Here is an 18,072-nt window from a genome sequence, read left to right on the forward strand (position 1 = left end):
CAAAGCAGGAAATCAGTTTGTACCCCCGGGACATTGTGAATAAATAATTTGAAATACCATGCATGTTAGTAATCATGCATTAAAAAGCAGTCTGACTTTTAGTGATGGTGGGAACAGAGAACATTGTACATTTGCATTCATCATACACACACGTCTTTCCGTAGGCTTTTTTTTAATGTGCAGACTGGTTCTTAAGATTTAGTGACAATGCGCAACATATTATTTTTAGAAATGTTTGCAAATTAAAAAAAAACCTATGAACTGTAATGTTCAGGTCTGCTGCCGACCACCATGCTTCACCTGTGGGAAGGTGTAGACAACTCTAGGAACAGGTGGTTCCAGATTTTTCCCATTTAATAATAATTGAGGCCACTGTGCTCCTGGAAACACTCAAACATTCCCTTTATGCCCTGATCTATTCTTCACCAATATGTCATCATGCAGGTCAGAGAGTTCCTTTTGCGTTGTGATGGAGAGTAAATTGAGGGACTTTATGTACACAGGTGTGAGCCCTCAATTTGTAACAGGTGGACTCCAATCATCTCAAGAAAAACAGAGAGCAAACAGGATGCACCTGACCATAATTTGGGGCCACACAAAGTGTCAGGATACTAAAAGTAGTGTTTTTCTTTTTGATCAACATGCAAACATTTCTAAAAACTTGTTTTCATGGGGCCATGACCGACCAAATGTACCAAACCCAAATTTTATCCATGTAATTCCCAACAACCCTAAATTAACTTGGTAAGGTTACACTTTGTTGGATCACAAAAGTGTAACCTTACCTTAATGGGTGTAGATCAAGGGGCAAAAATCGGCCATTTTATCCATTTAACCAGAGGTGGTAAGTAACATTTACTGAAGTAGTTAGTTTTTCCATTCTGTTACTTTTACTATAAATCAGAGGAACATGTTGCACATTTACTCACTTACTCACTTACACACTACTACATTAATACATTATACCCCAGGAAAACCAACACAGACACGAAGAGAACATGCAAACTCCACACAGAAAGTACTTTATCCACCTCTGCATTTCACATTACAGTTTCACTTATTGTATAATAAACTGTGCAATAGGTAAAAAGGCCAACAGGTTTTCAGCCACTAAACTGAAAGCAGTGAAGTACAAAAGTCTACTGTGAGATTTTATACGGTATGTGTGAGATATAGTATTTTTCATAAAACAGAAAGACCTGAATAGAATAAAACCAGTGTTTAGATGTTTGGGTGGATTTACTTTGCCAAAGTAAATCATAACTAACTTAGCTGAAGATAAATTTCAAGCTCTTATCTTTGTCCTCAGCGTCTTTATAATGTAGCTAAAACAAATTTGTATACACAAATACTTTTTACATAATGTTATTTCGATTGAATCAGCGTTTTGGCACCTCTACACCCAATACAAGTACAAAAACATTAGATGAGGGAATGCTCTGGGCCTTCACCACCAGCCAGGCGTTACACTGGTCTCCAAGACTGCACCGAGCAGCTCACCTCTCGATGAACCCCCCAGTCCAGCTTGGTGGTGGGGAGCATGCCCTACCAAAAACAAAACAAAAACACACACATTCTGCACCAGTGAACTGTGCAGCAACCACATCATGCACTGTGCCCCTTCAGCCACCCTTCCAGACCTCTTGCCCCCGGTTAACAAGCCAGCCAGCACGTTCCCTGTTGTCACTTGTTACTCGCTGTCCTCCTGATACGGCTCACGGGCGGGGCCAATTAAACTCGCACTGTTCCCCATCAGGTCAGGAGTTTAGTGGGTCATCATCACCTCGTGTTATCTAATCTTGATTCAGCAGCTCTCTAGTTGTATTGTGTAGTCAAAGTAAAGCCACAACAACAGAGCAAACATACCTGTAAGTTCTAACGATAATTGTACTCTTGCAGATACTATCTCTCCTGCTAATAACACAAAATGGATGTTCCAAAAGCAGCAGCAGTACTAGTACTGTAGTATTGTTACTCTACAAGTAGTAGAGGTACTGTTTGTAATGTGATTATTATGTGTTACTAGCAGCTTGTAATAGAATAATTACAGTAGTAACAGCAGCAGCAACTGTATGAACTGTGCTGAGCTCATGTTTAATGCTTTTAAACTGTGTAAATATTATTGCAATAACAGAGTGACTATAGAAATCTCTTGGATTTTGGATTATTGCCTCTATATGAGAGGTGTTAACTTCACAGATTTTTCCAATGGGGCTTTTAAACAACACTGATTGTTCACCAGCTCGCTGGGTGCAGGCTGCTGGGTGCTGTCCTGCCTGTGACCTCGACCTTTCACCTCAAACATCAAACTAAATCTCCTGCACAGGGATCAGCTAAAACATCCCATCTCTGAAATCTTGTGTAATGTTTAAGAATCTATGGAGGTTCATGTTCATGACTTGGTCGTGAAGATAACAAGAATCATTTAAGAGGAACATATAATTTAAATTTAAAAAGAAATTAAATTGGAAGTTAAATCTGTATATTTATTATTTTGAGTTGTATAGAAGTGATAATGAGCAGCCTTAAGAAGAGGCTGGTGTACAAACTGATGCAGCTAAATAGAATCTAGTGAACTTTCGTTTTACTATTCACACCTCTGCTTTGACATATCAAAAATATATTGAATTACCCTGCATATTTGATGTGTGCCTTATGGAAGTGTGTGTACATGTGTGTATGCAGGTTTCTTTGACAAGTGTATCTGTGCAGAGGTCCAGGCAAAGTTTCCAGAGATCGTGAGGAATGCCGTGTATCTTTACCAAGCTGCTGCATGCACATCAAGAGCTGAAGAATCCAGGATACGGCCTCCAGACACCACTGTTGTAAGTCTGGACATCACACATAGTAATATTCATTTCAACACATGGAAAGTGGAAATGTGTGTATTTTATGACTGAATCCATGCCAAAAGGCCCTCTGTATGAAAAAAGACGTATCATGTAGAAAAACATACGAACTCCACATGTGCAGTGTCTGTACCTGAAGCAGCTAGAGGAATTGCGATAGCTGCAATAAGCTGTTAGTTCATTTTTAATTAAATCACCACTCACACGGGTTGGGTACAAGTTTAGTATCATCTCAGCTCCACATTCAATGTGTTTAGGGAAAACAAAAAATTAAATACACAGTTTTATTTATTTATTTATTTTTTTTTTTTATTGAAACAAATTCCAGTTTTATTTATAAGGGATAAAAAAAAAGGAAGATTTCGTTCTAATGTGTTATGTTATATTATAACGTCCTCTTGTGGCTGTTTTGAGTAATTACAGTCTGATAAATAGCAGCTGTTACATAAGGTGACTTTTCATTAAAAACATTGATTGATACGCTTTTATTGCTAAGAATACAAAACTAATTTACTAAATAAAACCTTCCTATGTGAAGGAATCTGCTCAACACAAACACGCGCAATGCAACAATAAGAAAACGTGCGTGTTACTACGTGCATGCGCCTTGAAACGCATTCAACTAAGCGCTCGGTTCGTTGCAGCGCGCACACCGTATTCTCAGCATATTTCCCACAGGCAGGCGGAGCTCTGAGGACGCGGAGATGGAGGGATGCTGCTGAACAGCAGGTGGGACCGTGGATGTTTACGGGATGCACGTCGTTCAGGGAGCAACAGAAAAAGGTGGACGAGGGATTTTTTTATGATAGTGAAGAGTGAATGTGAAGCTGGAGCCGGTTCTGTGTTGATTTCTAATCTCGGGCTGCACATCGGAGACTGAGAGGCTGCGACTGGCTCCGTCTGACTCTGTCGTGTCGATGGAGGTTGCGGCGCTGTGATGCTTCATCGCTGGGTCGACGGCCGAAGCCTTTTCCCTGAAGCTTGATATTATGCGGGGGACAAGGGGGACTGGACGGATCAAAGGGCAACAAAGCACCGGTTTAGAAAACGTTTTGCAAACTGGCAGGTTAGTGGGGGATCGTGTGGTGTGGCCCTGCATCAAATACAACCAAACCACAGCAAATACTGTCTTTGTAACATGGTAAACAGCACAGCACCCACATCTGAACAGAATCAGATTGTAAAACTGAAGCTAGAATCTTCTATAATGAGGTGAATCCTGCTGATGGAGAACAGTCTAGGCCTTCACTGTTTGTAAGGTGTGAGTCCATGTTAGAGCAGAGAGCATAATGGATCAGTCCAGTTGTTTACCACATACACTCTAATGCACTGTGTTTAATTCAAACTTCTATCATCTGCTAGGTAATAATATGAATTTCAGGATTTCAGAAGCATTTGTAGGTTGATTGTGTGATGTAGAGTGAAAACTATTGCTATGAGTAATCCGATTCTCTCAGCCTAGTAACTCTGCCAAAAATAGATTCTCTATTAAAGGACTGTGGTGTTTTTTCGTGTCTTCTGTCGCTTCCCTGAAGGGAAAATGTCTCATCTGGTGTAAAATCAGCGAGTGCATGAATATGTGTTCATGCATGCATGTAACACTGAACCTGTGTTATGACCCTCCCCCACAGAGTACATCTCTCTTAAGCTGTAGACAGAATGCTCTCTAATCCTCTAATTGAAACCTCTTTCCACTATTTTATCCATTTCCCCTCATGTATCATACAATCCCCCCTCCCTCCATTGATCCCCGCCCAACCCACCCCTTACCTGCAGTATTAGCCAACTATGGTGGACCCCTCGGAGGCTGAGGAGCAGAATAAGTGCAAAGGTCCACAGCTCGAAACACCAGCTGTGGTCACGGAAGACCCTCGACTGCCAGAACAGGCCGATGGCACGACAACAGAAGAGGACGGAGATGCTGGTTTTGAGACGCCACCCAGTGGCAGCTCTGAGCCAAGCCCTTGCCACAGTGCATCCTCAGTGGGGCCAGATGCTACACCTCAGATGGCCCCACCACAGCAACCACAAACTCAGGCAGATCTGTCACCCAAGTTGCACCTGGACCTGTACAACTTTGACTCTCCAGCTGCAGAGGGCAGCCGCTATGTACTAACAAGCCCCCGCTCTCTGGAAGCATGCGCTCGATGTGGGGTCAAACCTGTGGAGCTGCTGCCCCGCCCGCTGGCTGACTTCGCTCGGGAGGCTCCCGGTCGCTCCATGCGTGTTGCAACAGGTCTGTTCGAAGTGTATGAGCGGGAGAGACATGCCAAAATGAGGCAGTGCAGGGAGGAGAGGGAGAGGATTGTTAGGGAGGAAAAAAGGAGGATTCTGCAGGCGACTGTCAACAGCAGCAGTGCATCACCCCCTTCCGTCGACAAAACCTGTCCTGGATCCACTGAGCCTTCTAAATCTGGGCTAGCAACCTCCAGCTCAGTCCCTGATGTTGGAGCATCTGGTCAAATGTCTAAAGGTGCTACAGCTGTTTTATCTAAAGCACCTGCCTCCGGTCTCAGTACCTCCCCTAAAACTGCCCATACAGGACCTACACAGTCCTCAAAGACCTCAAAAACGACCTCTACACCCTCCTCCAAGGGTGGATTTCAAGGATCTGCCAAGCATCCTTTGTCTTCATCGACTGAACAAGTTAAAACCACCCGGCCGGTCTCATCGGGCCCTCCACCAGTAGCCAGGAAGTCCTCTGGTGGTAAATCTTCAAACACCTTCCCCAGATCAACGCCAAAACCACCATCCTTCCCCAGAGCCAACTCCACATTAACGTCATCGGTGACAAAGCCTGCAGTTCAGATCTCTGGGACACCTTTAAATGGCGTAACAAGAGGACCATTCCCTCAGCACAACGGACACCTTGGACTGCATTCCAAGGTGAGAGCAAGAAGCCATTCACTAGAGTCATTACAGCGAAGGATGGATCCCATCTGTTCCTCCACCTCTACCACTACAACAACTACATGCACCTCATCAGAGTCGGGTGCTTCCTCTTCCTACAGTTGGGATGGTGCACGGGATCACTGGGCTAGGTTCTCCAGCCCTCGAGTTCGTACTCTGGCCACTTTCAACTCCCTGATGGGCCGCAGCCTCAGCCTGGGTGACCTGAGCCACTCTCCTCAGACAACACAGAAGGTGGAGCGGATAGTGAAGGAGGTCAAACGCAGAGGCCTGAAGGCTGTTTCCGAGCGAGACCGCAAGATTGCAGCTTTGATGCTTGCTAGATACCAAGAGGAAGACATCATGAGTCAGACTCGTTATGTGGCTCATCTTCAATGGGACAGCGAGCGCAGAATGGAGGAGCTACGACGAGAGCAGGAGGACAGAGAGAAGCAGCGTGCGGTGCTTCAGTGCCAGCGAGTGTGGCAGACACAGGTGTCAATACGTCAGCAAAGGCTCAGCCTGCAGGAACGAGAATCAATGGCTGCCAAACTGCGACAGGCCGAGGAGAACGAGGAGCGATGGAGGGAGCTCGCAGAGCAGCAGGAGCGCAACCGCCTGCTAAGGTTACAGCAGGCAGCACGGGAGGAGAAGCATAAGAAAGCTCTTCAAGAACAGAACCTGAAGGCGCTGGAGGAGGAGAGGGCAGCCATGCTGGAGCAGGAAAGGCTGCTGCTGAAAGAGAAACTCACCATGGCGGAGTTGAAGAGGCAGGAGAGGGAGCACCAGGCTCAAGAGGAGAGACGAGGCCTGAACAAGGCAGAGAAGAGACGTCACGCCGCCCTCATACAGGAAATCGCTCGTAGAGAGCAGGAGGAGAGGGAGGAGGCCAGGAGGGCAGCAGAGGAGAAGCTCAGCCGTTCCCTGGAGAATTACGAACAGATAGTTGAGCGTCGAGGCCAGGAGCTGAAAGAAAAGGCCAAGCGTGAAGAGAAGCAGATCCAGAAAGCACGCAAGGCAGCTGAGAAGCGTGAGAAGCAACAGCAACTACTGCTGGAAGCACGTGTGAAGGAGGCAGAGAAACGAGCTCAGCAGGCAGCTATAGTGGCCGAGGTAAAAGCCAAAGAGAAAGCTCAGCGGGCCATCCAGTGCCGGCAGGAAAAGGAGAAACTCCAGAAGCTAAACAGGCAGCGCGTGGAGGAGGAGGAAAGGCAGAGGCGTCTTGAGCTGCTCCAGTCCATCGAGAGGAAGCTGGAGAAGAGCGAGCAGATCTTTAAGGAAAAGAGGGCTGTGTTAGAGAGTGCTCGCTCCGTGGCCCGGGCCTCTTTTCATGTGCGAGACAAAGTGCGAGAGGAGACCAACATGCGTACTTTTGATAAAATGGCTCTGGAAGCTCAGCTCAAAGCCAGCCTAGATGAGAAATAACTCCATAGCTTTGTTGTGGACTCTTTCCGTCTGGTCATGTGCTTGGCTCTCGCCTTCATTATGGCCCACAACACTCAACAGCTTTACCCTTCTCAGATACACCTGCCGTGTTATTTTTTTCCTTATATTAATTCTTTTTTGACCATTTTATCCCATTGAAGGAATCCAAATCATTTTGTGTCATGGACATAATGAGACTGAAACTATACAATCAGCTGTTATGAATGAACAGTAAAGCCTGTGTGGACTTTATATTAGACGAGAGAGAAGAGCGAGCTGTCTGGTGAATCAACACAACCCCTCTTCTCTTTTTCTTTGCCCTCTGCTTTGTCCATCTCAGCTACTGGACTGAAAGCAGCGCAGGAATAAAGAGAGTCATTGTTTAGCACGAAGCACAACTCCATGACAACTGCAGAGGCTTTTAAGGAAGCACTCCTGTAGGGGAGAATTAATCATAAGAAGAAATGAAAAGCAAAACGCAAATTGTTCCAAACCCCTAAAGCGAATGAGCAGTTCTTTTATACACACTGACACAGCCAGATATAGCAAAAAGCCCCAGGCTGGACATTTGTCTGCACCCATCCCCTGACAAGGCAGCAGAGGACGGCTGTGTGCACAAGCCCCGTGCTGATGAAGTATGAGAGGTGGTGCTGGTTTCTCCAGCAGGGCCTTTCGTCCTCCCTCTCATCCCTTCTAGGACCCCAGGACTCTCTCTGTCTCTCGTCTTCACGTCAGATTACAGTAAACAGTGACAGACTGTCAAACACAGCTGCCTCTTGACGCCCTTATGGTCGTTCTGCTCCCAGCACAGCCAGCTGGTGACCATGTCAACAGGTATGAGTTTTTCTTGCTTTTACATGTTATGCAGTGCCTTCTGTTTTGTTGTATGCTGTTGCCTTTCAGCACTTTCAATTAAAAAAACACAACAGCCCCTGGTCACTCTGACCCCGACTTGACAGCATAGAGGGGAGAAAAAAATCGTATCTACTCATGAGCCAACATTCAAGCCAACAACAAGCTTTAAAGGCCTCTCACTGTGTTAATCCTACAATCTCTCAGATTAAACAAAAAAATTCCCCTCAGATGTAGCTGTTGCTATAGCGATAGAAATCGGGATGAAGCAGCAGGAGGTGAATGACTGAGCAGAGAGAGAGTGCGTGGGAATATGAGGGGTCTGCCTGTAGGGAGCTGGCAGCTCATTCTGGCCGTTTCTCTGCAGAGCGTTATTGGCAAAACGGCATTAGTTTGTTATACTAACATCTCAGTTGGCAGAGAAACTGCTGCTGCATTCGTCCTCCTCACTCATTCAGGGAGAAATCCTTTAAAACCTTCAGACAGTGGCTGACCTCACTGAGTCAGTCAGCACATCTGTGGCCACGAGCCTGATACCTGCTAACGCAATGAAAGCTCGAAAGAATGTGAAATGCAGCATTAGAGCAGCGGACTGACAGGCTTATGGCACTGACCAGGCCACACTGTCCCCACTAGATAATCATGGCGAGGTGACGCAAGGTTAGAGGATGAGATGACAGATTTTTATGGACGGGGGGTAGCATGAAGGGGGGAAAAATGCTAACTATGATCGAAAGAGGCGCAAGTGTGGCTGCTCACCTTTGTCCAACACAACATTTAAACCACCGGCTGTGTTATTGTTAATTGGTTTGGTTTATATTGGCATTGAGTAAATTGATTTTACAATTAACAACAGGAGACTGTTTCACTGCCAGCGCGACTTCAAGTGGCTCATTACTTATGTTGTTTAGAAAGGCACTGGTTATTGTTATGCACACATGTTTAAAAAGGTAATGTAATGTAATGTGGGACAATAACTAAAAGTGCAAAACTGAGCAATGATTTTTAGTAAACGTCTTTAAATACACTACATCTTGGATAGAAAGTGCACATCAGAGATGCACACAAGCAACCAAATTATAGATGTGTTTTATTGCCTGTGAATTACAATTTTTTTGACAACTGAGTTAACAAAGTATCAATGATTTGTCATTTACATATGCATTGAATAGTTGCTACTGATTTAATAATGTGATAATAAACCTTCAATACATGGTTTACTACAGTATAATGTTAGAATATAAGTTTTATTTTACACCTGAAACGTTTACAATCTGTCACACTTTCTGTTTCCTGCAGGTCCTTGTGATGTAACCCAGCCTCCCAGACAGAAAACTAAGCGAATTATGGCCAAGTCAGTTTAAACTCCCTCCTCTGACAGAAATGCATCCATATCAAAATGTCTATTCATCACTAGTAAAAGTGATGAGGAGGATATGAACTGAAAATGCAGCTGCACATAACTGCATAAAGGAAATGACATGTACAAGGTTCAAACACAGCTTTATTAGCATCAAGGCATGTTGTTCAGTCCGCAGTACGCTCCTTCTTCCCCTCTACCTTGATGCGTGGGCTTCCTTTCTGTTTCATTTCTGGTGTTAAGTTATTTAACATTTGTACATTGTCATGAAATGCTTGCTTCGGTGAATTACATTGAGTTGCTTCGTCAAGGACAGACTTTCAGATGTAGCAATAATGAAATGGTCACGGTGGAAATCAGACAGATTTATGAGTTCATTGTTTTCATCAACCCATTCTGTTCAAGGAAATGACACAATGTGTGCAAACAATCAAAACCAGAATAATAAAAAAAAAAGATGGATTTGCATCATCTGTGCTGCCTGCTGATTATACTGTGACTCTACTGGAGTATTTTCAAACACTAGAAACTTGAGGTAAGAGTCATAACATGACTGTATAATCTACCGTTGTTATGCATTAGTGTTTGTTAATGGTAAGTAACATTACTTCACTGTGGCATGTTATGAGGTGAGATCCAAATGGCCGGTGGTGGAAGTATTGAGACAAATATTTACTTCAAGTATCAACACATAAACATATGACTAGTGTAACTCGTCTGGGTGGATCTGAAATGCAGCTATAAAGGAATAGAACATGTAAACATGTCAACATTTTATTCAAATACTCAGCTTGACTGAGATACTACAGTAGCACACGTGTTTTCAAATTAACATCATCATTACTTTTGGCTAAAACATGTTTCTTATAGCTGTTTTCAACCAGTCAGTTCCAGGAACTTGGTAAAACCAGTCGTAGCATGAGGAGTGTTTCCACCAGTTCCTAGGGGACCACAACTGTGCCTGCATTTTGATCATTTATTTTTTATTCCAAGAGCCTCAAGCGTTTTAACAAGTCAGTCGCTGCCTCAGTTGGTGTACAGATTCATTCACACGTTGGTTTATAAGTTGGGACAAGGGATTGACATTTCTTGATGAGAAAAACTAAACTTATTAGCTAATTAGTGCAGCTACATTCTAAAGCAAAACTAAATATATTAATATTGTGAGACCAAGACGAAGAAAATGCAGAAAGAAGACGGATCACTTTCGAATACAATTTTTGTAATACAAACACAAAAAGGAATGCACACTGTCTTTTAGTTGACAACTTAACTCCTCGGGTTGTGTAGTTCCTGGAACTGTTAGTCAAAAAGGGCCGTAAACCAGTGAAACCGGAAAGAACAAGAGTAGTCACATTCTGTACGTGAGTTTTATGGTCAGTGTAGTAACCATAAGTTTGCAAGTGGAGAAGCCATTAAACTAGTTTTTGTGTATGTTCACCTATATGATTTTATTCATGACTTTGGGATCAGGATCTCTAAGAGACAGCTCACTCCATGACTGGATTGAGATAAAAATGAGGAACATCTCTCCTGTTTTACCTCTCGCTCTCTCTCTCAGTCCTCCATTTTGTTTGTGGCATCCTTGCGAGCGATGATCTTATACACGCTCTCTCTGAAGCTGCTGTCAGAGGTCAGTCGACGGGCCGTCTCCCTCAGCTCCTCCATGTTGCTGCTGTCTGTGTTGGCTACGGCAAACGACTTGGAGTGTTTCACTGTTGAGAGAAGTGAAACGTGGAAACATTACAGGTAATGACAGTGTCTGCATTTAATAACAAGTGATTCTGTAACTATTGCTAAATGAATACTACTGCATCTGCACGTTCAGCTGCATATACTAAAAGAAACCACTAGTAGTAGTATATATCACCAGGTAGCATAGGGAAAGGATCGCGTAGTGGTTAGATCACTACCATCCATGCGGGAGACCAGAGATCAACTCCTGGCTGTGGCAACTTACTCTACCTAACCTACCACAACCAGCATGAGAGAGTCCAACAACACAAGTGCTATGTCAAGGGGGAGCCAGGACGCCGAGGGGTGGTATCATCACCATCATCCCCATATTCTGAGATTGGAGTCAGTAATTTTGTAGGTAGTAGGTAAGTATATACAATACTCCTTCTGGTTGTAGGAGAAGCTAGGGTGGAAGGATGGATGGACAGACAAGGATCAACTTACACCAGTGGCGTCTGGAGGCCCTTCTCTGGATTCGGCAGCTCTTGATTCTTCGTGCAGCAGCCTTGTGTAGATACACAGCGTTCTTCATTATAGATGGAAGCTTCGCCTCGATCTCTGCTGCACAGATACACTCCTCAAAGAACCCTGGACAAAGATGATCCATAAATCAGAAGACCAATCCAATACAAATTTTATTACTAGGCAGTTATCCTTGCAGAATCCTTTGTTATTAGCAAAATTCATCTAAGATATTTTATTAATGCTGTTGAGAAACTAACCAAATATACATGTAGTACAAATTCTATCCAGAGGGAGGCGATCATTCAGATATGTCAGATTATATACTTTAAATATTTACTATGCATTAGGGAACTAGGGAGCTACTGATGAAGTTGTTGCTGCATCCTGATGCAAATTACATTTTATTAAACTGCAACTGAATCTATATTATCCATATATTATCCACTGATATAGACTTAAATGTCTAAAATTATCCCTCGAAATCTAAATTTGCAGTGAGCTAAATGTAATCCTCCAGCCTGCATCACATATCTATTTATATAATCATATCCACATGTGGCATCTGATATGAAGGTTTCAGTAAATGCACTCACTCCTCAGCTGAGTCACATCCCCTTTCAACTTCTCATCTCGCTCTTTGGTACGTTCAATTGTGTTCAGGCCTTTCTCCAGGTCCTGCAGGGCCTCTTCAGCCTGCTTCAGCCTCTTCTCCAGCTCCACCCGAGACTCGATCTCTGCCTGAGATACAAAGGAAACAGAGAGTGACAAGGCTAGGTGGCTAAGAACTAGATGAGATGAATATATCTTTCAACTAGAGGCAGATAATTGGTCTCTGTTTACATTATTTTTGGGAAAACACTGAAAATCTACAGAGAAACCACAGACGCGGTTTTTCTTCCTGTAAGTGTAATGTGATATCAACTCTTCGTGTCTGACAGACCAGGCCCATCAGACTGGGTTTAATAGATAATGAGGAGGATCTGCTCTCTGTGGGTATCATGGACCTGATTTATTGTATTTTAATGTGATGGGGTCACACAGGCACCGTTTCTTTAACATAACCCTCGCAGCTTCAACTTTAAACTGACTTTTGTGGCTCTGTAACTGCAGCTGAGTCATGCAGTGTTACCTTGAGCTCAGCTTCAGTTTGCTGCTTGTCCACAGTGAGCTGGGAGAGGGACTGCTGCAGTGTCCGGGCCTGGGACGAGTAATACTCCCTCTCCTGCTGCAGGACTTTAGCCCGCTGCTCGTTGTCCCGGATCCTGAATAAAGGACACACAGTCAAAGAGGAAAAGAAACTCCCGCACAAATAGTTGTGTTTCTACGTTGTGGATGTATTTGCACATCAGTGCTTTAGTCAGTGATGGAGCCAGTCCATCACAGGGCTGACATATTGAGAAAGACAACATTCACACTCACATTTACACTAGGAGAGACAATTTAGAGGGACCAATTAACCCAATATGCATGTCTTTGGACAGTGGGAGGAAGCTAGAGTACCCAGAGAGAGCTTATACAGACACAAGGAGAACATGCAAACTCCACACAGAAAGCCATCCTAACCACTGCACCACTGTGCCGCCCAGTAATTAACATGTTTTTAGTAAAACAGTTTGTAAAAACTAAATAAACTGTCGTAGAATTGAGTCAATGTGCATTATTTGTTATTGTAATTCAAAACTATTCAGATTTCTTTGCTTTTCGTCTGTACAGTCCTGCTGCATGTACAATGTACTGTATGTAGCTCATGGAAATGCAGCGTTACCGGTACACGATATATTCTAGTGTTTGTAGCAGACCATTAGTGTTATGCTGTCAATAGTAGCTGCCTGTAATACCTCGCTTACTGGTGCTGATCAATGGGCTGGTTGTCCAGGGATCGATACACATTTCCATCCGTGCCATTAGGAGAGAGATTCTCTCAAAAAGCTAGAGTGTTTGACCCTTTGAGTGCCAAAACATAATCGCAGCTTAAAGCTCTATAGTGAACCTATGGTGCTGTTGTTACTTTGATTAATCTATGTTGCTGATGACAGTGACAGTTATTTCTTTTTATTTTAACATTAGATTGACTTTCTGTATCAAATCAATTCAATCTGAGGTCACTCACTTGTCATCAGCATGCTCCTTCTCCTTCAGCAGGAGCTTCATTTGCTCCTCGATGTGTCGCAGGTCCTGCAGCAGGTCAACGTCTCCGAGCTCCTCCCCGTCCTCGGACTTTGTGTAGGTCGAGTTCTCTGCTGCTGTCTCCAACCCCGTGTCCTCCTGTTCTTTTACCCCGAGCCGCTCCAAAGTTCGCTGCTTCTCGTGAGAGAGCTCCTGAGGGGATTTTTATTGCATGATCAGTTGTAAAATTACATGAATCAAACCTCAGATTCATCATTAAGCTCCTTTAAATCTGTGGATAAGTGACAAATAGCTTTTTTTCATACCTCAATGGATTTCTGCAGCATAACTGTTAAGGTGCTCAGTTCTTCTTTTTCATGCTCAACACCTTTCAGGGACTGAGATGTGCCATCCAGGTCTCTGTCATCAACACACAACAGATGTACTAGTTTCTTTCAGTATAATCTACAGTGGCTCAAATAAAGAGAATATAATTGAGTTTTTACAATTTGATCTGCTCCTGTTCTGCCTTCAGCTCCAGCACCACCTCCTCATACTTGATTTTTTCCTCCTCCAGGACCTGGTTGAGACGCTCCAACTCCTACGCACACACACAAACAGTTTTATTACATGTATGTGGGAAAATGTTCAGGTTACAATGAAGAAGAGAAAAGAAAATAAAGAGGCTGAATTTTCCATAATTGAACCTTGTTCTTTCGCATTGATTTGACTATTCTTCATTTTAATTATTATAAATTTTATAATTTTTAATGGGTTCTTTTTGTCTTAGTGCTTAAATATTAAACCTACCTACCTCTTTCTGAGCTCTCTGATGACTCAGCTCTTCAGTCTCTTCCATCAGTTTATCTGGAGAAATAAAAACACTTCACTTTGGCTGCTCGTGTTTAGGATTTAAAAAGTTTAGTTTAGTAGTCAGGTGACCTCCCCCATGTTTACCCAGATACTCCTGCTTCTCCTTGGCCAGCTGCAGCCCCTGAGCCTCCAGAGTCTCGATCATAGCCTCCCCGAGCTGGGCGTTCTTCCACGTGCTGTTAACAAGTTCAAACGGGTGATAAATTAAAATACAACAACATCATTAAAATTAACAGAACATTTCCATTTCACTGTTAGAGAATTGACACCGCTAAGTATTATACAGCTTGTTATTAAGTGGAAAATTCACTTAATAACATTTAAAACACTGATGTGTGTGAATACTCACACTTTCCCTGACTCTTGGAGCATCTCCATCCACTGGACCTGCTCCTCCTCAGACTCGGCAGCGAGGACTATGGTGCCCTACAGGATGAGGACGCAGTGTTTTACTGATTTGATGCAGGATTGGGCTGATTCATCACATCATCACACTTATTAAAGAACAATTTGGAAAGAACTAATTTCAGGTTGGCCTGTCAAACATTAAACATATAATGAAGAGAATCTTTGCAGTGGATATGCGACGGTTTTGTGTTCTTACAGTGAAATCTTCCAGGTTGATCACAATGGCAAAGGGCATGCCCATGTCCTCGTTAGCTGACACCACACATCCTCCCAAAGGAATAACTCCCTGAGACAGAAACACACATCATACTGTTATTCACATTAGTCTTACTATGCTTCTGGATAATTAACTCATTATAATAGCAATAATGTTTGTTTATAATAGCAAAAAGTAAACAAATCTACCATTTACTGCTTGTTCATGTGCAGAAAGTCCATGAACTCATCAATACATACGCAACTTCATTTATTTTCTAACAAGGCTTTAGACACGATGCAGCAGCTCACCTTGGGGTGGATGTTGAAGTACCTGCTGGACTCAAAGCTTCTCTTCTCGCTCTCTGCATAATAGAGCAAGAAGCTGTCTTTGATGATGAAGAATCTTTGTACCGAGGAAGACAATAAAGCAGCAGTGAGTCAATCCTGTGGGGCTGAAAGGAACCAACGTCTGCTCATGTTCTCAATGCAAACTGATGATCACATAACTAGCATTTACATTGTTAGTCTAATCAAACGCTTTCCCTTGATATATATTATTATAATAGGTACAGACTAAGCTAACGGGAGCGCATTTGAAAAACTATTTATTTTAAACCTGGTCTACAAACACTTCTAGCTCTTCTAGCTGAAGGGCAAAATTCAAATTGCAGTTTAGAAAGATCATCTGATTGGATAAGGGCTGTTTGCTTTATTGACGGGGATGTGGCGACATATTTACACGTAGGAGAACTTTGGAATAAAGTCAGCCTGAAAACTGACAAATATAAAGTAAAACGAGCTAGGTGTTGAAATAATGATCGCACTGTACTTCTATGAATTTGGGGACTAATAATTCAATTCAGTTTTATTTTTTATATAATAAGAAAAAAGCTCCTTGATTTCCAAAGACTTTCTTCATACCAAAGCTTCCACGGGCTGAACCTTACTCTTCATGTTAACCAAACTGATCTTTTATTAATGAAATTGGTTAATTTATAATTAAATATATAAATAATAAATAGAATATTTTAAGCTGCTGACAACAACAAATGCCACTAAATCACTGAGCAGATTCTAATTCTGTTGACCTTCATGCCACAAGCAAATGGGAAAGGTTTGTGCTGCAAATGGACTCTCTGGATGCACTGTGCATTGTCGTTTTAACTGTTATGTAAACTAAGAGCATTATCATGACATAGAGTACCAATCCAGGCCTTTTAAAATCCAAATATACTCTATCAGGATATACTTACACTGAGATCTGAACACGTCTGTGGATAAGTATATCCTGTTGTTATATAAAGCGATCCTATAATACACAACATGTCAGCGGTTTGGTTGACTAAATTCTAAAAGTTTAATATCCGAAAATCAAATTTTAACAGCTGGTCAGTCAAACAACTGTATTTTCTTTGTGATATTCTTTCTGACATGTTCAACTAACGGCTGAAAAGCAAATTGAATAGTTTTGTTCTGAGAGCAAAATAATTCTAATGATTTTCACGTCCTGAAAAATAAATGATGAACTAGTAAAAGTATTCTCAATTCATGTGTCAAACATATTACAGCACTACCAAGATACTCTTTGAGACTCTGTGGAACCTAAACAGATTGATCTGAGAACTATTTTTATTCCTTTCTCCCGCCAAAATGTTAAAATATTTTTTGTACATTGAAACTCTAGTTTTAACGTTTAAGTAGGTTCAGTGCATAAAGCTGTAAAAACTACATTATGTAAGAAACTGAGGTTAAAATATACATAAATAAAACACACACAGGTGAATCATGCGTCAGTCTCACCTGCGGGACCACTTGGCAGATGGACGCCCAAAGGGCCTCTTCCACAGCACTCCGTGTAGCTGCACTTTGGTGCTGATGTCCAACACCTCCGAGTCGGACTGCTCCATGGACGACCAGGGCGACAACAGAGAGTTTCTGGACGAAGACGAGAACATCCTCTCTGGCTTCCCTCGCCCTGGGATGTGTCGCAGGAAACAAACGACAAAAATCAATCAAATGAATATAAACCACCAATACAGTCGGTCAATAGCAATTAGCCTAATAACACCCAATAGCATGCACACACAGAGCTGCAGGGACAGCTTCAATACAAAACTGGGAAAGTAGCAAACAAATCCCAATAACTCAGCAGGGTGGAATGATGCAGCTGCCAATTTGCCCATCAGCTGGAGGCAGACTGACTGCAAAGCACAACAGGGATGAGAACAGAGATGACAGAGAGAGAGAAGGAGGGAGGGAGGAAGAGGAGAGATACTGGGAGGTGGTGGAGAGGAAAGCTTTAGGAATGAGTTGCTAAATCTGAAGCCGGTCAATACCTTCTAGCCAGTAAAAGCTGTTATTCAGATTACTGTCCTTGCAGCAAGCAGCAGTCTCCGGTTCTATAAGATCCATCCACCAGCTGTTAATTAGAAGAACATCTGCGGCAGAGGAGTGGCTGTTCGACTCTGGTAAAGAGGATGGAGTGTCGGAGTGGTTAACATGTCGCTTTGGAGTCGTGAGTATCAGATTAATTTACAGAACATGTGTCAGAGTGGATGAACAGCAGATTATGAAGATATTGACAGTTCAGCCTCAGAAAGTCTGCACAGCCTGCATACCCTTTTTTTTTAGTTTCTATGAATAGGTTAGGGAATTCCAGGAATACATTTAATTTTAGAGGAAAATCCTACAACTGGGTAGAAAATGTGGCAAAAAGAAACATTAAGGAACCATAAATTCTTCTCTTAATGAATAAATAAACCTCTAAATGTAAGTGAAGCTGAGGCTCAATTATGACGCTTTTAACAGTAAAAGTGCTGAACTGGTAAAAATAGAGTGAATTACTTCCACATTTTCAACAGCTTAAAAAAAAACCTTTAATTTAGTCGTCATAAAACACATTGCTTTACA

The 18,072-nt window shown here is 42.6% G+C and overlaps 2 protein-coding genes across 3 annotated transcripts; one reads left to right on the top strand and one right to left on the bottom strand.

Moving 5' to 3' along the window:
* Positions 1 to 3,400: 3,400 nt before the first annotated feature.
* Positions 3,401 to 9,403, top strand: ccdc177 (coiled-coil domain containing 177). Of its 2 annotated transcripts, XR_003297454.1 has the most exons (3): positions 3,401 to 3,915; positions 4,626 to 7,997; positions 9,315 to 9,403. XR_003297454.1 is itself a non-coding variant. In XM_026340502.1 (2 exons), exon 2 carries the CDS (start codon positions 4,638 to 4,640, stop codon positions 7,161 to 7,163), a length of 2,526 nt encoding a protein of 841 aa, XP_026196287.1. In that variant the 5' UTR covers positions 3,401 to 3,915; positions 4,626 to 4,637; the 3' UTR covers positions 7,164 to 8,327. The 2 variants fall into 2 exon arrangements, 1 of the variants encoding a protein (XP_026196287.1); XM_026340502.1 differs by lacking the exon at positions 9,315 to 9,403 and having other exon boundaries at positions 4,626 to 8,327.
* plekhd1 (pleckstrin homology domain containing, family D (with coiled-coil domains) member 1) lies at positions 9,119 to 17,117 on the bottom strand. Its single transcript, XM_026340512.1, has 13 exons — positions 16,963 to 17,117; positions 15,472 to 15,565; positions 15,161 to 15,250; positions 14,906 to 14,982; positions 14,641 to 14,732; positions 14,498 to 14,550; positions 14,190 to 14,284; positions 14,010 to 14,103; positions 13,688 to 13,896; positions 12,707 to 12,839; positions 12,171 to 12,315; positions 11,557 to 11,700; positions 9,119 to 11,090 (listed from the first exon to the last, which is right to left on the bottom strand). The coding sequence occupies exons 1-13, from the start codon at positions 17,115 to 17,117 to the stop codon at positions 10,933 to 10,935; spliced, it is 1,539 nt and encodes a 512-aa protein (XP_026196297.1). The 3' UTR covers positions 9,119 to 10,932.
* Between the last annotated feature and the right edge of the window lie 955 nt (positions 17,118 to 18,072).

This window comes from Anabas testudineus, chromosome 22 (assembly GCF_900324465.2).
Source record: "Anabas testudineus chromosome 22, fAnaTes1.2, whole genome shotgun sequence".
NCBI classification, from domain to species: domain Eukaryota; kingdom Metazoa; phylum Chordata; class Actinopteri; order Anabantiformes; family Anabantidae; genus Anabas; species Anabas testudineus.